We start from the raw sequence: 19,592 nt of genomic DNA, 5'->3' as shown, positions 1-19,592 counted from the left end.
CAGGAAGAGCCGGGACGGAGAACCCCATAGGTCGGCGGCCCGCCACGTCTGCGCCGAAGCGCGCCATTGGCTGGCCGGCGCCGCGGAGCTCCGCCGCGGCAGAGCGGACGGAAGCGCAGGCCTCCCCGGCAGCCGCAGAGCCTGGGAGGCCAGGGCGGCAGCCGCTCTCGCCCACTTCCCGCCTCTATGGCCGGGCCTCCTCGGCCGCGCCGGAAGTGCGCGCCAGCCGGCGGAAGCGGATGCGAGCGCGCCCAGCGGCCCGGGAGGGGGCGGCGGCTCCTGCGCGGCGCTCGCTGCGGTCGCCGCCATCATGTCCGCCAGCGCCGTCTACGTGCTGGACCTCAAGGGGAAGGTGAGGGCGGGCCGGCTCGCGGCCGGCGGCGGGGCGCCTCGGGCCGGGCGGGCCCGCGCCCCCCGCGGCCTGGGGGAGCCCGCAGGAAGGCCGGCGCGGGCCGCCGGCCCCACAGGGCTGCGCGGAGCCTCGGCGCGGGGCTCCTCGGGCGCTTCGGAGCCGCCCTCCCGCCTCCGCCGCCGGGCAGCGCGAGCTGGCCTCTGCGCCGGGGGAGGCCCCGCGCCCGCTCGCTGCCGGGGCCCGGAGCGGGCGCGGAGCCTTCCTGGCATGCCGCGCCGGCTCCTCCCGGCCGCGGCCCCCCGTGCCAGCGCCAGAAGCAGCGCTGCGGCTCCTCAGCGGCGCCTTTTCTTAGAGGCCGAGCCCTGGGAGGGCGTTGTGGTCGTGCCCCGGGCCCGAAGCGGCTGCCCCATCCCCGGCGTCCTCCACCCGGCTGCTGCGAGGGCGCGGGGCGCGTCGTCTGCAGCCGGCCGCCCTCCTCACAGGCCCCCGAGTAGCTGTGTCCCGCTCTGTGAGGAGCGGGGCCTCCGTGGGGAGGCAGCGGCGGCGCGCGGGGGGGTCCTCTTTGCCCTCGGACTTCCCTGCCCAGGCTGCCCTCTCTCTCCCCACCCGGCCGGTTGGTGCTGGGGGAAGAGGCAAGGGGATCTGGGCGCACAGGGAGCGGAAGCTGTGTGTGGGAGTGTTTGAGAGGGGGTGGGGGAGGCTCTTGGGGGCAAAAAGGGTGCCTGCCCTGGCCGCCAGGAGGTCAAATACCACTGCCTGGGTGGGGTCCAGTCACTCTCCTGCGAGCCATGCTGTGCTGAGGAGATTCTGCTTGGCGTTCTCATAAAATCACAGGAGTGCTGGAAGGGGCCTGTGAGACCATCCAGTCCAACCCCCTGCTCAATTCAGGAATCCAAGTCAGAGCATCCCTACAGAATCATAGAATAGTAGGGCTGGAAGGGGCCTGGGAGACCATCTAGTCCAACCCCCTGCTCAATGCAGGAACCCAAGACAAAGCATCCCTGACAGATGGCTGTCTAGCCTCAGCTTGAATGCCTCCAGAATGGGAGAGCCCACCACATCCCTACGTCATTGGCTCCATTGTATTGCTCTGCTTCCTGTGTGTTACAGCCAAAGCCAGGTGTAGGGAGCCATCTTTGCCCCCAATAAGGGTCCCACATGGCCTCTGAGGAAACATGTCAGGCGCTGCATGCCCTGGGTGGGGGAGCCCAAGCTGCAGGTTTTTCTTCGGGCCGATCCCCACAAACGTTGGCACCTTTCCCTCTCCCTGTCCCCCGCCCACTAGTCGCTATTTCTAACATACTTTGAGTCCACCCTTAGTCTGCTTTTTTGCTCCACTCTCACTCTCTTTCTCTGCTTTTCTCTGTTCCTCGTCTCTGTTTCTCCCCCCGCCCCGTTCCCCCCCGCCTCCTGGTGCCTCCTCCGACAGCTGGCAGGGATGGAGGGATGTTGAGCAGAACAGTGCAAAGCTCCGTAGAGCTTCTAGGACTGCATAAACCTTGTTAGCAGTCAGCTCCGCTCAGGGCTCAGGAGGCTTCATCAGCTGTTGGGAGTAGGGAAAAAACAGGGAAAGCAGAAAGTGGAGACCGGGTCCTGAGCTTTTGTGGCCTGGAGTCTGTATTTTTATGCTGCTTTTCCACCACAAAGAGTTCCCAAAAGCAGTTGATATAGTAAAAGGTGGCATCCAAGCATGTCCCAATGAAGTGGTTTACCATCATCTCAGCAGGATGCCCGAGTCTCTACGGAGGTTCTGGCTGTCTTAGAGAGGAACCCTGCCCAGGAAGCCCCCATTTCCACCCACTCCTCTCCCCAAGGCCAAATTTGAGAAGGACAAGTAACATCCAGGCAGCAGGGTCAGACTGCTCCTGCCGCCACACGGTTCTGCCCTCAGACAGCTGAGTTGCATCTGACAAAAGCTTCCATGAAAGCTTCTGCCAGAATATGTGTGTTCATCGTTAAGGTGCCCCACGACACGTTTTGTTATTTTTGTGGCAACAGTCACGTGGCTGTCCGATGGACATTGCTCCCTATGTTTTGCTTGCCCACGAGATCCTGGAGCTTACACTTTGGGGCTGCTTTTCCACACATTCTGATCTTGGTGACAAGTGGGTCAGTTGAGAGCAGAGCACAGAGGTAAGAACCCAAATCCTTTGTCCCTTGGAGCGGCTTGAGGCTGAAAGCCCCGTACTTTTCTTGGAAAGAGAATGCATTTTTTATGGGCAGTACCCCTAAAGATGCCTGCAGGTTTTTGGCTCTGACTCTCCCCCCCCCCCCCCCCGAAGCAAGAAGGCTGGCTAAGGCTGGAAGGTCCTCTTTGAGTCCCAAGGAGCCCAGAGGGGAGGATGGGCTGCTGGCTTTTGGTCTCTGCCTATCACTGGAAGGGGCACGAGCTGACCTGTTGGTGGAGAACATCACTTTACTTCTCTTCAAGCAGCTAACAGCCTTGTCTCTCCATCCTGCCCTGCTTTGTTTTTAGGTTCTCATCTGTAGAAATTACCGTGGAGATGTGGACATGTCAGAAGTGGAGCATTTCATGCCCATCCTTATGGAGAAGGAGGAAGAGGGGACCCTTTCGCCCATTCTAGCTCACGGAGGTGTTCGCTTTATGTGGATTAAACACAACAATTTATATTGTATCCTTTGTCAAAATAAGAGGCCGTTAAAGTTTTGAGGCAGCGGGATGAGGGTACAGGCCTGACTTTGTGGTGATCAGAGCAGAAATGATGAGCAGGAATCTGGGTACAGACAACTGAAGGAGGCAACTTCTGAGTGACCATTTTTAGCCTTCCTCTTAAGCAGACTTTTTAGGGTTGTGTTGCTCAAGAAATGGCTGCATAAGACGATGATGATGATTATATTTATTTATATCCCGCCTTTTTCCCAATACTGGGACTCAAGGCGGCCTTACAACGTTAAAACTGCTACAATTAAAACCTATAAATAGAAATATAAATACAACTGTATAAAAGTTAAAAATATAATTAAATCATCAATATTAACATTGTAAAGATATTAAAACATTAAAAGACAACCAGAACAACAAAAATGGTATCCATACGTCGCATTTTCCAGGTCCAGACTAGTCCAAAGGCCTGCTGGAACAAAAAAGTTTTTGCATGCCTGCGAAAACATATCAAACATAAGATGCCTGCTCTAATCAAGAGATGGACAGCCCAGTTCCCCACGCCTGCTTGGCCGTCCATGCTCAGCTTCCATACAACTCTTGTGCATCACTCGCCCATTCATCTGAGAGGTTTGCTTCGACCTAGTCAGACATAGGCATTTGTTGGAGGGATAGGTTCCAGCAGAGAAGAAGTTGCAAAGGTTTCCGCTCGTCACCTTCAGTTAAATCCAGTGTCAGGAAAACATTGAGACAAGTGTGGATTGTCTCTAGTGCCTGCGAGTTGGAAGGGACCTCGAGGGTCATGCAGTCCAGCCCCCTGCCAAGGGAGGAACTCCGTTGCAATGACAACATCCCCAACAAGTGACCACCCAGCCTCTGCTTAAGAACCCTATAGCAAAAGAGTTTGTCACCTTCCAGACAGCCTATTGTTGAACAGCTCGCACAATCGGGAAGTTCTTCCTAGCCTTTAGTCAAAATCCCCTTTCTTTTACTTTGAACCCGTTGGTTCAGGTCCTGCCTCTGGAGCAAACGAAAATAAATTTGCTTCCTCATCCCTGTGACAGACAGCCCTCAGACATTTGAAGATGGCTATGACGTCTTCTCTCAATTGTCTTTTCTCTAGGCCAGACATACCCAGCTCCTTCCACCTTTCCTCCTAGGACTGGATTTCCAGGCCCTTCACCAACGTTAGCACTCTTCTTTGAACATGTTGCAGTTCGTCTATAGCCTTCTTAAGCTGGTGCCCATAACTGGACCCAGTACTCCAGGGGAAGTCTGACCAAAGCAGACTAGATCACAAACATCATATCTTGTGATAAGACACTGTACTTCTGTTGATACAGCCTAGAATTGCATTCGCTTGTGTTCTACTAAAACTGGCATAGCCGCTTTCATGCCGTTGAACTAAGTGCATCTGCCAGTAGGATCTTGAGACGTGACATCTTTAAACAGTTTGTGGGATGTTTCATAGAATCATAGAATAGTAGGGTTGGAAGGGGCCTACAAGACTATCGAGTCCAACCCCCTGCTCAGTGCAGGAATCCAAGTCAGTTTAAAAACAAGGTGGCAACATTTACAATAGAGATAAGAAATGATGACTTGAAAATGTCTGCAAGCTCCTGAACCTGTTCCAGTGGTTGCTACCTCTAAGAAGAATGCCTGTGTCTCTTTGGTGTTCTCATTTCTATACAAGGTTGTTCAGGTGAGTTTGTTCAGGCTCCCTGACTAAGAGAGGTGTGTGGCGCTTTGTTCTTGTTTTCTCTGTGGAATCTGTCATGTGCCTGGTTGCCGAGGTATAATGCAGGAAACGGTCTCAACGGCGGGGTGGGGGGTTGCCGTCTGGAGAAGGAATGGGGGGGTCAAGTGTATTTCTCCCTTTGCGACAGTGCTCAGCGTGGAAGCACGTTTCAAGAAGCGGCTGGGCAACTGTCGTTTCCTTGACAAAACTCTTCTTCTGGGAAGAGTTTGCTGTAAGCTCTTTGAGCACTGCCACTTTGAATATATGGGTCTTGGAAAACTTACGCTCTTTTCTGACCTTGTTTCAGGTGTTTTCTGAATATTTCAAAGAACTGGAAGAAGAGAGCATTAGGGACAACTTTGTGATCATTTATGAACTCTTAGATGAGCTGATGGATTTTGGATATCCCCAGACCACTGACAGCAAAATTTTACAAGAGTAAGTATCTGGTTTGGATCCTCAAGGGTAGCAGCCAGAGAGACTTACATGGCTCACTGGAAGATGAAAGTCTGGGACAGAGGGTAAGTGTTAAGTGACTGAGGGTAGGGTGGGAGGCGGGACAGGATAGCTGAAGCACGGATCTTGGCTCCACAGTAGGAGAGGGCAGGTGGATGGTATTTGGGGGTGTCGTCTCCATGAAACGGAGGGTATTTCTCTCCATGAACCGGTGAGCATGTGAGAGTTGGAAGTGCCTTGTTTCTGCTGTGTCGGTGATGTTTAGTGGGGAATTGGTGAGTCCTTACCCATAGCAGAGGAGCTTGGGAGCAGGAAGGATACTGTTGTCAGACAGCGTCAGCAGTTTCCACTTGACTGGTGTGTCTGCCTGGCACAGACACGTTCACCTGACCAGAAATGTGGACACGTGGCCGAGATTGACTCAACTGGGATCTCTGTCATTTTCTGGCTCGTGTATCAGTCTAGTTTAAATGTGTCTCTAGGGCCAAACTGTCCAGATATTCACATTTTGAACTTCTTGCCTGTGCTTGTAAAGGTACATAACGCAAGAAGGCCACAAACTAGAAACTGGAGCGCCGCGCCCTCCTGCCACTGTGACAAACGCCGTGTCGTGGCGGTCTGAAGGGATCAAGTACCGGAAAAATGAGGTCTTCCTGGACGTCATAGAATCTGTGAATCTCTTGGTGTGTGCAGGTTTTTTTTTAATTGCAGGCCCTTAAAGCATGAATGTGAATGCATCGTCTGGCCTTGTCTGAGGTACCCGTGGCCCCATGTCTCGTGTGTTCTGAGTGGCATCAGCGCTCAGGCTGAGAGAGGCTCTGTTCCCCGGCCCAGCGCCAGTCGCTGTACTCGGGTAAACAACATGCTCGGGGGCCTCTCTAATTGCCATGCTGTCTGCCAGCTTTCAGAATCAGGTCCACCATGATGGGATCCTTTCCTTGGGAAGGCTCTTTGGACAGTCGCTGGTCTTTATTCATTGCGTTTATTACAGTGAATTCCAGTTCCCCCCTTACAGGGCAAAAATGGTCAGATACTTCGCTCATGAAACCGGGCCACAGATGGGTCACGTGGCTGTTCTGTACTGCAGGAGGCCAGACAAAAGTGGGGGAAGACTCCAGGGGAAAAGCAGGCAAGAGGGTTGTGGAGATACTCGGAGTGGATCCTGTCACGTGCCAAGTGTTTGTTGCATGTGTTGCAGGACAGCAACATGCAATGCTCTTCATCTACAATCTTTGTGGCTGCATGTGTGGAGTGAAACACTGAGAAATTATAAAAGGCAAATTCTCATAGACGGGGCCTTGGGCATCTAGCCTGACTCCGTGCTCATGACGAATCCTGCAGCGCCCCTGACAGGCTGCTGTCCACTCGCTGCTAAAATGCCTCCTGCCAAAAAAGCTCACCACCTCCCAAGGCAGTCAATCCTGCTGTCAAATAGGGCTCACCGCAAATTTCTCCTGACGATTAGCTGAAATCTGCTTCCCTGCAACTTCCACCCCTCGGCCCTTGGGAGCCACAGAGAGCAAGTCCGCTCCCTCCTCTGTGCAGTGGCCTTTCAGATATTTGAGGACTGCTGTCGTGCCTGCCCTTAATTGTCTCCTCCAGGCTAAACAGACCCAACTCCTCTTCCAACCGTTCCTCAGAGGACTCACGTCCCAGGCTCCCCACCGTCCTGGTTGCTCTTCTCTGGGCATGCTCCAACTTGTCATTGTCCTTAAAACGGGGTGCCCGGAACTGGACACAGTACTCAAATGTGGCCAGACTTGATGCCGCCTAAGACTGACTTCGCCTTTTTAGCTGGCTCATGTTCAGCTTGTGACCCACCCTGGGCCTTTCTCCCATGTACAGCTACCAAGCCAGCTCTCTGGCATCCTACATGTGTGCTTTAGGGCTTTTCGTCCCTAAATGAAAGGCCTGACATTGATCTCTGTTGCATTTCATTTGGCTCGTTTCAGTCCAGTGTTCCGTTGACTATTCTCCCAACATCGTGTCATCTGCAAATTTGGTAAGCAGCCACGCTATGCCATGGTCCAGGTCGTTCGTAAAAATGTTGAGTGGTGTGACGCCTCGGACAGAGCTCCGTGGCACCCCGCTTGAGACCTCCCTCCCGATGGGCATGGAGCCCTTCGCGACCACTCGCTGAGTACAGCTGCCCAGCCAGCTGTGGATCTATCTACTTGTAGTATCGTCCGACCCATGATATCCTGTGCCCCATGATATCCTGAGGAGCAAACTAGCTCAAAGTGGGCGAGATGAAACAACGATCCGGTGGATCCACAGTTGGCTACAGAATTGGACTCAAAGAGTGCTTATCAATGGGACCTTCTCAAACTGGGGAGAGGGAACGAGTGGGGTACCACAGGCCTCAGTCCTGGGCCCAGTGCTCTTCAACATTTTTATGAATGACTTGGAGGAGGAGGTGCAGGGAATTCTGATCCAATTTGCAGATGACACAAAATTGGGTGGGATAGCTAATACTTGGGAAGACAGAAACAAAATTCAAAGTGATCTGGATAGACTGGAGCGCTGGGCAGAAAACAACAGCATGACATTTAACAGGGATAAATGCCAAGTTCTGCACCTAGGAAAAAGAAACCAAATGCACAGTTACAAGATGGGGGATATGTGGCTCAACAACACGACAAGCGAGAAGGATCTTGGCATTGTTGTCGATCACAAGCTGAATATGAGCCCACAATGTGATGTGGCTGCAAAAAAGGCCAATGCTCTTTTGGGCTGCATGAATAGAAGCATCGCTTCCAAATCCCGGGAAGTACTAGTTCCTCTGTACTTAGCACTGGTTAGGCCTCATCTGGAGTACTGTGTCCAGTTCTGGGCACCACACTTTAAGAAGGATACAGACAAACTGGAGAGGGTTCAGAGGAGGGCAACAAAGATGATCAGGGGACTGGAAACAAGCCCCTATGAAGAGAGACTGCAAGAACTGGGCATGTTTAGCCTTGAGAAGAGAAGGCTGAGGGGAGATGGGATGGCGCTCTTCAAGTCCTTGAAAGGTTGTCACAGAGAAGAAGGCCAGGATCTCTTCTCGATCATCCCAGAGTGCAGGACACGGAATAATGGGCTGAAGTGACAGGAAGCCAGATTCCAGCTGAACATCAGGAAAAGCTTCCTGACTGTAAGAGCAATACGACAATGGAACCAATTATCTAGGGAGGCGGTGGGCTCTCCCACACTGGAGGCGTTCAAGACGAGGCTGGACAGCCATCTGTCAGGGATGCTCTGACTTGGATTCCTGCATTGAGCAGGGGGTTGGACTCGATGGCCTTGTAGCACCCTTCCAACCCTACTATTCTATGATTCTGTGACCCACATTTTGCCGTCTTGTCAAGAGAGTTAGCATGGGAGGCCTGGTCAAATGCTTCATTGAAATCAAGGCACTCTGTGTCCGTGGCGTTCTTGTAATCTGCCAAACTAGTAACTATCAGAAAAGGAGGTAAGTTTGGCTTGTCCTGACTTATTCTGGACAAACCCATGGTGGGCCCTTCTTTTCTGGATGACAGACCAACTCCTTAATCTCTCCTAGATTTTTTTTCTAGTATCAGTGTCACAGAATAGTAGGGTTGGAAGACCATCGAGTCCAACCCACTGCTCAGTGCAGGAATCCAAGGCAAAGCATCCTTGACAAGTGGCTGTCCAGGCTCATCTTGAATGCCCCCAGTGTGGGAGAGCCCACCATCTCCCTAGGCAATGGGTGGGCTCTCCCACACTGTAGGATTGGAAGGGTTGGAAGTAGTAGGGTTGGAAGGAGCCTACAAGACCATCGAGTCCAACCCCCTGCTCCATGCAGGACTCCAAGTCAGAGCATCCCTGACAGATGGCTGTCCAGCCTCGTCTTGAATGCCTCCAGTGTGGGAGAGCCCACTGCCTCCCTAGGTAAATGTCCATAAACTCCTTTGGCACCCTGGGATGTAATTGATCTGGCCCTGGAGACTTGGAACTCCTTAAAAATAGCCAGGTCTTCTCTGACTGTCAGCTTGTCTGACTGTCAGCTTGTCTGACTGTCATACTCTGGATAGCAAGTCCCACTGCATGTCCTTTGTCCTATCTTTCCCAGGTCAAGCACCAGTCCAGGTCCCATTGTAGGAGAAGACGGAGGCAAAATAGGTTTTGAGTCATTCTGCCTTCTTTCTGTCACCTGTTGTCAGGATTTCAAGCCCTCCCAACAAATAGCGAGGCAACGCTGTGCAGTCCACAAAGTCTTTATTCGGTTAAAACACGTCTTCACACCTGTAGTGTCTGTGAAGGCTAGGAGCTGTGTTGTTGTTCAGTCGTTCAGTCGTGTCTGACTCTTCGTGACCCCATGGACCATAGCACGCCAGGCCTTCCTGTCCTGCGCTCTCTCCCGGAGCATGCTCAAGTTCATATTCATTGCATCCGTGATGCTATCTAGCCATCTCATCCTCTGCCGTCCCCTTCTCCTTTTGCCTTCAGTCTTTCCCAGCATCAGGGTCTTTTCCAGGGAGTTTTCTCTTCGCATTAGGTGGCCAAAATATTGGAGCTTCAGCTTCATTATCTGTCCTTCCAATGAGCAGTCAGGGTTGATTTCCTTTAGGATGGACTGATTTGACCTCCTTGCAGTCCTGGGGACTCGTAAGAGTCTTCTCCAGCGCCACAGTTCGAAAGCATCAATTCTTCGGCGCTCAGCCTTCCTTATAGTCCAGCTCTCACAGCCATACATTACTACTGGGAAAACCATAGCTTTGATTAGACGGACCTTTGTCGGCAAGGTGATGTCTCTGCTTCTTACTATGCTGTCTAGGTTGGCCATAGCTTTCCTCCCAAGGAGCAAGCGTCTTTTAATTTCATGGCTACAGTCACCGTCTGCGGCGATCTTGGAGCCCAAGAAAGTAAAATCTGTCACTGCTTCCATTTCTTCCCCTTCTATATGCCAGGAAGTGATGGGGCCAGATGCCATGATCTTAGTTTTTTTAATGTTGAGTTTCAAACCAGCTTTTGCACTCTCCTCTTTCACCCTCAACAAGAGGCTCTTTAGATCCTCTTCGCTTTCTGCCATTAGGGTGGTATCATCTGCATATCGGAGGTTGTTGATAATTCTCCCAGCAATCATAATTCCGACCTCTGATTCATCCAACCCGGCATTTCTCATGATGTACTCTGCATATAAGTTAAATAAGCAGGGTGACAATATGCAGCCTTGTCGTACTCCTTTCCCAATTTTGAACCAATCGGTTGTTCCATGTCTGGTTCTGACTGTTGCTTCTTGACCCTCGTACAGGTTTCTCAGGAGACAGGTAAGGTGGTCTGGTACTCCCATCACTTTAAGAATTTGCCACAGTTTGTTGTGATCCACACAATCAAAGGCTTTAGCGTAGTCAATGAAGCAGAAATAGACGTTTTTCTGGAATTCTCTTGCTTTCTCCATGATGCAGCGAATGTTGGCGATTTGATCTCTAGTTCCTCTGCCTCTTCGAAACCCAGCTTGTACTTCCGGTAGTTCTCGGTTCACATACTGCTGAAGCCTAGCTTGTAGGATTTTGAGCATCACCTTGCTGGCGTGTGAAATGAGCGCAATTGTGCGGTAGTTTGAACACTCTTTGGCATTGCCCTTCTTTGGAATTGGAATGTAAACTGACCTTTTCCAGTCTTGTGGCCACTGTTGAGTGTTCCAGATTTGTTGGCATATTGAATGCAGCACTTTAACAGCATCATCTTTTAGGATTTTAAATAGCTCGGCTGGAATACTGTCAACTCCGCTAGCTTTGTTGTTACTAATGCTTCCTAAGGCCCACTTGACTTCACTCTCTAGGATGTCCGGCTCAAGTTCAGTGACCGCACTATCATGGCTATCAGGGACATTCAGATCTTTCCTGTATAGTTCTTCTGTGTATTCTTGCCACCTCTTCTTAATCTCATCTGCTTCTGTTAGGTCCCTGCCTTCTTTGTCCTTTATCATGCCCGTCTTTGCACAAAACGTTCCCTTGAGATCTCCAATTTTCTTGAAGAGATCTCTAGTCTTTCCCATTCTGTTGTTTTCCTCGATTTCTTTGCATTGTTCATTTAAGAAGGCCTTCTTGTCTCTCCTTGCTATTCTCTGGAACTCTGCGTTCAGTTGGGTATATCTTCCCCTTTCTCCCTTGCTTTTCGCTTCCCTTCTTTCGTGAGCTACTTGTAAAGCCTCATCAGACAGCCACTTTGCTTTCTTGCATTTCTTTTTCTTTGGGATGGATTTCGTTGCTGCCTCCTGAACAATGTTACGGACCTCCGTCCATAGTTCCTCAGGCACTCTGTCTATCAGGTCTAATCCCTGAAATCTATTCCTCACCTCCACTGTATATTCATCAGGGATATGATTTAGGTCATACCTGAACGGTTTAGTGGTTTTCCCGACGTTCTTCTAATTGACAAAATGAAGCAAGGCAATTGCCTATTGCCTAAATGGACAGTTTCCTGCCCTGCCTGGCGGGCTTTTACTGGAGTCCTCCTTCAGGGAGGGTCCTCTTGACCCAACTTCTGACATGCAGCCAATTCCCCACCACCTCCCATTTCCACCCGCTTAAACTTGGATCTGCCAATTCTGGTGCTCCGCCCCCTCCGACAAAGGCTGAGTTCCTACGGGGGTGTGGGGAGGGGGACAGTGGTCTCCGAACCTGGGCTTCCTGTTTGATAAGCTCCTGGCAATATTCATCCCTGACTCCTGGAGGGTCTTGGGGAATGTCCTCCCCCATTCTTGATCTCAATTGGGCTTCTTCCAGCTCTGAATCTGACTCAGGATCTGAAACCAAACCAGGAAGCCTGGGTTCCATCCTGACACCTGTTAACATTTGACTCTTTTCCCCAAGCATCAGCTCCTTCCTTGTTATTCTTTTAGCTTTCACCTTCCTTACAGGTTCTGGCTACTCCGCTGTACTCGCCCTTCCATCTCCTATACATGTCGCTTTGAAGTCCCCGCTTGTCAGAGAGCACCGGCTCTCATTTTTCCTTCTGCAATTGTGCCTTAGCATGGCCCTTTTCAGACGCTCCTATCCCTCTTGAGATCTTTTCACCTTCAGACTTCCTAGCCATGGGATCCTGCCCAGTGGTTCCTGGAACTCTTTGAAACCCATTTCCCTCAAGTCCTTCCTGTTTTCACTACTGTATTGATCTGCAAATTACTGGGCACCACTGTTACCTTGATCACATCTGTGCTGCTCCCATATCCTTGGCTCAGCATTTAGCTCTGGGTGCACACACATCCTCCCTCCCTGTAGGATGTAGTCCAAAGCCCTGCCTTGTCAGCCTTGCAAGATTCCCGCCAATCACATCCTTCCCCGTCTTGGTGCCGTTCTGCCTGTCTGCTGCCTTTAGCCCTCCCTTCGTCTCCTGCCCGGAGCTCCTAATTCTTTGATCTGTCAGGGATGCTTTGACTTGGATCCCTGCCTTGAGCAGGGTGTTGGACTCTATGGTCTTGTAGGCTAACCGTACTATTCTATGATTCTATAGGGATGCTCTGACTCGGAGTCCTACATTGAGCAGGGGGTTGGACTAGATGGTCTTAGAGGCCCCTTCCAACCCTGCTATTCTGTGATTCTGTAAGGATGCTTTGACTTGGATTCCTGCATGGAGCAGGGGGTTGGACTCGATGGTCTTGTAGGCCCCTTCCAACCTTGCTATTCTATGATTCTATGATCCATGAAAGCAAACTTTTCGTAGTAAAAACATTAACCGTGCTTCCCCCCCCCCAAGTCCATCACTTTCCCAACCAGCGAAATAACCTTTTATTTATTACATTTCTAAACTGCCCAATAGCCAAAGCTCTGTGTGGTTGTATTGTTTGTGCATTTTGCGTTAAGCTCTGTAGCACTTCGACAGGGAGAACACGAAAGAACTAAACTGGCCATTCAGAAGTCCCCCCCAGAACCGTCTTTGGGGCTCCTGTGACAAGTTCTCTTGCTTGTTGATAGCCACTGAGTCCGTGGGAATGAGCCCCTCTGCCTCTCGGCACCAGAGTCCCAGTCGCTGTTCCGTGACTCCTCTCCCCCTCCTCCCTCCAGGTGAGTGCCAATGGGAATGTTCTGCGCAGCGAGATCGTGGGGTCCATCAAGATGAGGGTGTTCCTGTCTGGAATGCCAGAGCTTCGCCTGGGCTTGAATGACAAAGTCCTCTTTGATAACACTGGCCGTGAGTATGTCTGCAGCAGCTCTCTGTGTTGTGGGTTCTTTGCAGGAGCTCCTCTGGGGTGAAGGGCTCTTTGGGGGGAAATGGATCCTGGCTAGTGACTCCAGAAGCACTTCGAGGGTGGATGAGAACTAGCCTCTTCTCCCCGCCCCCGTCCCCGTCCCAAACCAGCCCTGAACTGGTTCATGTCATTCGCAGTTAGGTCCCTGTAAATCAGGGGTGCAGGACCTGAGCCCTAGGAGCTAAATCTGGCCTACCTGGGGTCCCATTCCAGCCCTCTGAGGGTCCCCAGGAAGTCCACCCCGTCCCCTGGCCCCACCCCCTTTCCGCCACCACCAATTATTGCATGTTTTCCTGGTTCAGTTGAACAGGTTAGGAATTGGTCAAAGTCCATCACAGCTGTGGGTGAGTCAGTCGAAACTGGCTGTCCTCAAATACAAGAAACAGCCATTTATGTGGACTGTTATATGGACTGTTAGTTGGAGAACAAAGGAAATACACTACACATGCTCAGGAGCTCATTTCGCTGAGCAACAGCCTCATCAGAACAGCTGCCGCCTTCTCTTCAGGGATGAGCTACTTTGACGGATAGGGATTTCCTGCTTATAATGAGCAAGTTACAGTTACCGTCTCATGGTCAGACACATGCACACTCTCTCAATCCCATCAGGCACCTCGCCTGAGCCAAACTACTTACCGGCCTAGTCAGGCCCACCTCCACACTGGCTTTTGCACCGCTCCTCCCCAGCCCCCTCTCAAAGGTTGACATGCTTCTCCTGGGCCTGAGTGGCGGGCAGAGTGCCGAGTTGAAGTGTGTGGGTATTTTGGCCCCGCCCCTCTTCCCTGTGGCCCCTCCCACCTTTGAGACACAGCCGCTCGGGAGAGTTTCTCCAATATGGAATTCGGCCCCCGGGCTGGCAGAGGTTCTGCCCCTGGGCTGTAAAAGGTCAGTGTCCCTCGGCTGTAAAAGGTCAGTGTCCCTCGTAGAATCCTAGGATAGTCAGGTTGGAAGGGGCCCACGAGGCCATCGAGTCCAACCCCCTGCTCAGTGCAGGAATCCAAGTCAGCGCATCCCCGACAGACGGCTGTCCAGTCATTGAACAGCGCTACTGTGGGGGCCTTGTGGGGCTCTCATGTGCCCCCCCCCCCCCCGCCAGGAGCAGGATCCTTCCAGAAGTGCCCTGTCTCGGCCAGCGTCGTTCTGCCTTCTGTTATTCCCTTAATCACAAAAGCTCACCGTTGCGGGGAGGGCAGGGGGAGAGAATGCTGCTCTTGCTCCCCTGGGGGAATGAGCCCAGACTGGTCCCCTCTGTCCCTCCCCAGTATTCTCTCCAAGAGTAGGTGCCCACTTCTTTTGTGTGGAGAGGTGTGTTTGCACGCAGGGCATCATGGGAGACATGTGGCCAGGCATGAGCCTCCCAGTGGGGTAAAGAGGGGGTGTGAATGTGTTGCCAGGAACAGAGAAGGCGTTGGCACAGTTGCTTGTTGTTCTGGGGAACGCCTTCCGCTTGGTTCCGTCTGCTGCCGATACTGTGACAGGACCTTCTCTGTTTTCCTGGCAGGTGGCAAAAGCAAATCCGTGGAACTGGAAGATGTGAAATTCCACCAATGTGTCCGTCTCTCTCGCTTTGAAAATGACCGGACCATTTCTTTCATCCCACCTGATGGGGAGTTTGAACTCATGTCCTACCGCCTCAATACTCACGTGAGTTTGGTGACCTGGAGGTCCAAGCCGAGGCCTGCCTTGGCGTGCTCTGTGTGCTTCATGTCGTCCAAGTGCCTTCCCGTGCTCACTCGGGCCAGATGGGCGGACAGCTGCCATCAGCCTGACCGGCAGAATGGATTGCGGGAAACGGAGCAGGGACTTGTCTGTGTCGGATTGTTGCCGTGAAGAATGGTAGTCCTAGGCGTGGAGCGGTGCAGACATCCTTTGGAGCCACGGGGCTGCTTTTGAGCCTCTCTGGGGCCTCCCTCCCTCATAGAATCATAGAATCCGAGAATAGTCGGGTTGGGCGGGGCCTACAAGGCCATAAGAGTCCAACCCCCTTTGCTCAGTGCAGGAACCCAAGTCAGAGCATCCCCGACAGATGGCTGTCGGGCCTCATCTTGCAAAGCAAGTGTCTCTGCACTTACCAGATCGGCTCTGCTGGTGTTTCTCGCGTTCTGCTGGCAGGACCTTCCCTCTTCTCTAGAATCAATGGAGAGGCCACACTTCCTCCCGCCAGCCTGGCACCAGTGCAGCATCACGTCTATCTCTTTTCCCCTGCAGGTAAAGCCCCTGATCTGGATTGAGTCGGTCATCGAAAAGCATTCCCACAGTCGCATCGAGTACATGATCAAGGTCAGTGGTGCCCAGGGAGGGCTTTCCACCTCTCCCATCCTCTCCTGCCTGCAGCAAGGACGTTCAAATGGGTCCCTTCAAAGACCTCTTGGATGCTGGTGGCTCCTGTTCACTGGGGGCGTGGTGGGCGGAGGTCTCTTGGAATCATAGAGTAGTCGGGTTGGAAGGGGCCTACCAGGCCATCGAGTCCAGCCCCCTACTCAATGCAGGAATCCAAGTCTGAGCATCCCTGACAGCAGGCTGTCCAGCCTCGTCTTGAAGGCCCCCAGTGTGGGAGAGCCCCCCACCGTCCTAGGGAATGGGTTCTGTTGGCTTACAGCCCACCGAAGCTGCTCTGAAGCCCCACTGGTTTCCGAGGGCTCAGGGTACCCAGTAAGCGCTGCGCTCTGCCTCCGGGCCCAGTAAACACTGGTAATGAATTGTGCTGTTCTTGGAGCCTGGCCCGGAGGGTACCTGATGCTGTTCACACTAAGCCTGCCCTGCCCTGCTCCGGAGCCCCATGGAACCACTCTCAAGCGCCTGGCCAAGGAATAAAGCTGTGACGTTTTACAATGTGCCCATTTCAGTCTGAGGCTCCGCTTTCAAATGTCATCGTTGTATTGCTGACAAGGCCCTCCTGCACACTAGCGGTGTTCTTAATATGTTTGCACACTGAGCTGTGGAGAGACGGGGACCAACTGACAGGCTGCCAACCGGGGCTTGGATCTCCTTAGGCCAAGAGCCAGTTCAAGCGCAGATCCACGGCCAACAACGTGGAGATCCACATCCCGGTTCCGAACGACGCCGACTCGCCCAAGTTCAAAACAACTGTCGGGAGCGTCAAGTGGGTGCCGGAAAACAGCGCCATCGTGTGGTCGGTCAAGTCCTTCCCGGTGAGCCTTCGTGGCTGCCAGGGCGCCTCGAAAGGGCCGGGCACACAGAGAAGGGGGTCTCTGTGCGGTTGGGGGGGCTTCTGCGGAAACCTTTTGGGCCGCTCTTTGTTAGGCCGGCCGGCCCCTCCAAAGCAGGCCATGGGCTTTGGTTGCTGGCCTGGCTGAGGCCGTGCTTTGCCTTGCCCAGGTGGTGTGGCCAGCTGGCACAGATCCCCTCGAGCCTTGCGCCCAGCCAGGGTCCCGCTGGGTGGGTGGTCTTGGTGAGGCCGGGGAACTGCTGCTCTGATGGGGTGTGAGTTCTGACCTGCTGCTCCCTGCAGGGTGGGAAGGAGTACCTGATGCGGGCCCACTTTGGGCTCCCCAGCGTGGAAGCTGAGGATAAGGAGGGGAAGCCGCCCATCAGCGTGAAGTTCGAGATCCCGTACTTCACCACCTCTGGTATCCAGGTGAGTCAGCACTTCACCTGTGCGTGCGTCTGTGTGTGCTTCGCCCTGCTGGGTTTCGTTTATTTGTTTATCACATTTATGTCCCGCCTTTTTTCCTCCAAGGAACTCAAGGCGGCGTACATAATCCTCCCACTCCTCCGTTTTATCTTCACAACAGCAACCCTGCGAGGGAGGCTGGGCTGAGAGGCCATGACTGGCCCAAAGTCAGCCAGGGAGCTTCCGCGGCCGAGTGGGGACTCGAACCCAGATCTCCCAGCGCCCAGCCCGGCACTCTCGCCACTACGCCACACTGGCTTCACAGCCAACCAAAATGCATCTGCCTTTCTCCCAATGGCTCCTTACATTAGGAAAAATGTCCTCACCCCTTAATGCGTGTGTGTGTGCGTGCGAGAGAGAGAGAGAGAGGGAAGGCGATTCCGAGTGAGAGAGAACTGTGCATTGGGAGGGGTGGGCTTGTGTTTGCAGCTGTGCTCCCGCTTCGGCTACGAATTCAGATGCTCGGGCAAGTGATTTGTCTTCTAGCCTCACTCATTTGCTTTGTTGCGAAATGGGGTTCCAGTGGAGCAGAAGGCCCTGGGTTCGAACTAGTGGTTTTGTGTTGGGGGCCCTGCTCCTAGCGCCGTCGCCTTGCAGCCAGGACCTTGGGCAGATTCCTTCTCTTTGACCCTCCCAGTTTACCTTTCTGTGAAATGAGTGTTTTGTCACTGGCCACAGTAGGAAAAGAACAGGGAAAATAGCTTCTGGGACAACCCCGCCCCCAAGACACCAGGCTGTAACCCTGGAAAAATAAAGGGGGGAGAAAATAATAATTGGGTGGAAAATGCAACTACAGGAGAAATCGCATGGGGCAGGGAGCTCCAGGGCAGTCCCCCACCCCTCATGACTTTTACCTTCCTCCGAGGCCTCCAGTTTAAAGAAAAAGACATCTTGAAATACTTCTGAGTTAACAAGGGGCTCCCACAGGGACACGCACACGCACCTTCGAATGCAAGGAAAGGCCTAGGCAGCCAGTCTTCAGCCCACATCGTGGCCGTTTCTCTGCATTTGTCCCTTTTCCAGGTCCGCTACTTGAAGATAATCGAGAAGAGCGGCTATCAAGCCTTGCCCTGGGTGCGCTACATCACCCAGAATGGAGGTGGGTGAGGAGGCCCCTCGCCAGCCTCTGTCGCCCCTCCCAGGCGCCCCGGCGGGCAGGTGGTTCCCACGTGGCTGGGTGCCGGGGCAGACTCAGCTTGGCTGTGTAGCCAGAGAACGGGGGTCCTTTAAAGCAACGTATTGTACAATTTCAACAAAAGGAAACAAAGGGGGGGGGGAGGAAAAAAAAGCGGCTGCATCAGTGTGAGCAGTGGGGGTCTTGGTGTGCGCCCCTCCCTGGAATAGCTGTTGGGGCTGGGTGCCGGGCAGTGCCCCGGGGGAACTCCTGCTTGGCCAGGGATTGGGGCGGGGCGCTTTCAGCATGGAAGAGCCATTTCCTGGCCACGTCACTCACTCACCGCCTTGTCTGTCCTAGATTATCAACTGCGGACGCAGTAACGCCGACCCAGCTGCCACGGCCACGGCAGCTGTGCCTCTTCCAGCCGAGGACCACGTCTGGGCCTGGGGGTCTGGCCGGAGGGGGTCAGGCCACGCCCAGCAGAGCCTGTGAATGTGTCTTTTCTGCCCTTCCCTCTGTGCCCTGTTCAGTGTTGTTCATGTTAGGAGTCGCTGTTGCCCTGAGAGGAGGCCAGGAACCGGCCTCAGGGAAAACCTGGCCAGTCTTATTTCTGTGTTCCAGCAGCCCAGGCACACCTCTGCGCCTGCTCTCTGAAGCTTTGCGCGTGCCGGGTGAGCTCCTCTCGCTGGAGAAATGCCTGCTGCCGATGCAAGGGAATCCCAGCGAATCCCAGCTTGAAGTTCGTCCCGAAAGCCAGCTTTATCGAGCGGGCCGAGCTCTTTTGCGAAGAAATTCAGATCCAGAACGGAGGCCCCAAAGGATGCACGTGTTCTGGAGTGCCGCCCTGTTCGTCGATAGTGCCCAGCTGGGGCGGGCTGGTGTTGCTGCTGCAGCTGATGGGAGGGCAAGGGATTCTTTTGCTTTCGAAAAGCGGACTCTAAAAAACACGGACGAGTTTGGGAACACAACGGCCTCCGTGTGTGGAGCGGTTTGTCACAGCCCCCTCCCCTGCACGGGCTGACGGCACTCCGCATTTTGTGGATGGGCTGCTGTGGGCAGCGGATTTTCTGCGGTTGCACTTACAAGGTTCTGTGTGAAAAACGCAGTGCCGTTGCTGGGGTGGCGGGGGGGGTCACCCGCAGAAATTGGTTCGAAGGCATGAGACCGGCACTGCCCCCCGACCCACCCGCTCTCCTGCTGTCATGCCCGCAAAAGGTCATTGTCTGTCTTGCCTGCGAGTCTGTTTGAAATAAATTGAACTTTATTCCGCATCTTGAGTGAGAGTGCTGGAGACTTCTTGCTGCGCTGCGCGGGCGTGGCTAGAGGGGGACGAGGGAGGGTTAGGGCTGCTGTCGCCATGGGGAATGGTCCCCAGGCGAGGTCGGGGCCGTGGGGTCTCCACCGGTTCCGGGGGGGCGCAGCGGGGGACATGAGAGTAGTAGTGTCTAGCTGGACAATGGGTCATAGAGCAGGGCTGG

At 53.5% G+C, this 19,592-nt stretch overlaps 1 protein-coding gene across 2 annotated transcripts; it reads left to right on the top strand.

Annotated features, from left to right (window-relative positions):
• The first annotated feature begins 231 nt into the window (after positions 1-231).
• On the top strand, positions 232-19,391 carry LOC146333854 (AP-1 complex subunit mu-1). 2 transcript variants are annotated; one of them, XM_084826097.1, is made up of 12 exons: positions 232-352; positions 2,829-2,985; positions 4,610-4,677; positions 5,021-5,151; positions 5,881-6,022; positions 13,179-13,305; positions 14,865-15,007; positions 15,572-15,643; positions 16,357-16,515; positions 16,836-16,961; positions 18,021-18,096; positions 18,472-19,391. In XM_084826097.1, the coding sequence occupies exons 1-12, from the start codon at positions 311-313 to the stop codon at positions 18,492-18,494; spliced, it is 1,266 nt and encodes a 421-aa protein (XP_084682223.1). In that variant the 5' UTR covers positions 232-310; the 3' UTR covers positions 18,495-19,391. The 2 variants fall into 2 exon arrangements, with proteins under 2 accessions (XP_084682223.1, XP_084682222.1); XM_084826096.1 differs by lacking the exon at positions 5,881-6,022 and adding an exon at positions 5,705-5,852.
• Positions 19,392-19,592: the final 201 nt, after the last annotated feature.

This window comes from Heloderma suspectum, chromosome Z (assembly GCF_057233095.1).
Source record: "Heloderma suspectum isolate Gila_16-S chromosome Z, 16-S_ref, whole genome shotgun sequence".
Classification (NCBI taxonomy): domain Eukaryota; kingdom Metazoa; phylum Chordata; class Lepidosauria; order Squamata; family Helodermatidae; genus Heloderma; species Heloderma suspectum.
This window is presented reverse-complemented; position numbering and strand designations above follow the sequence as displayed.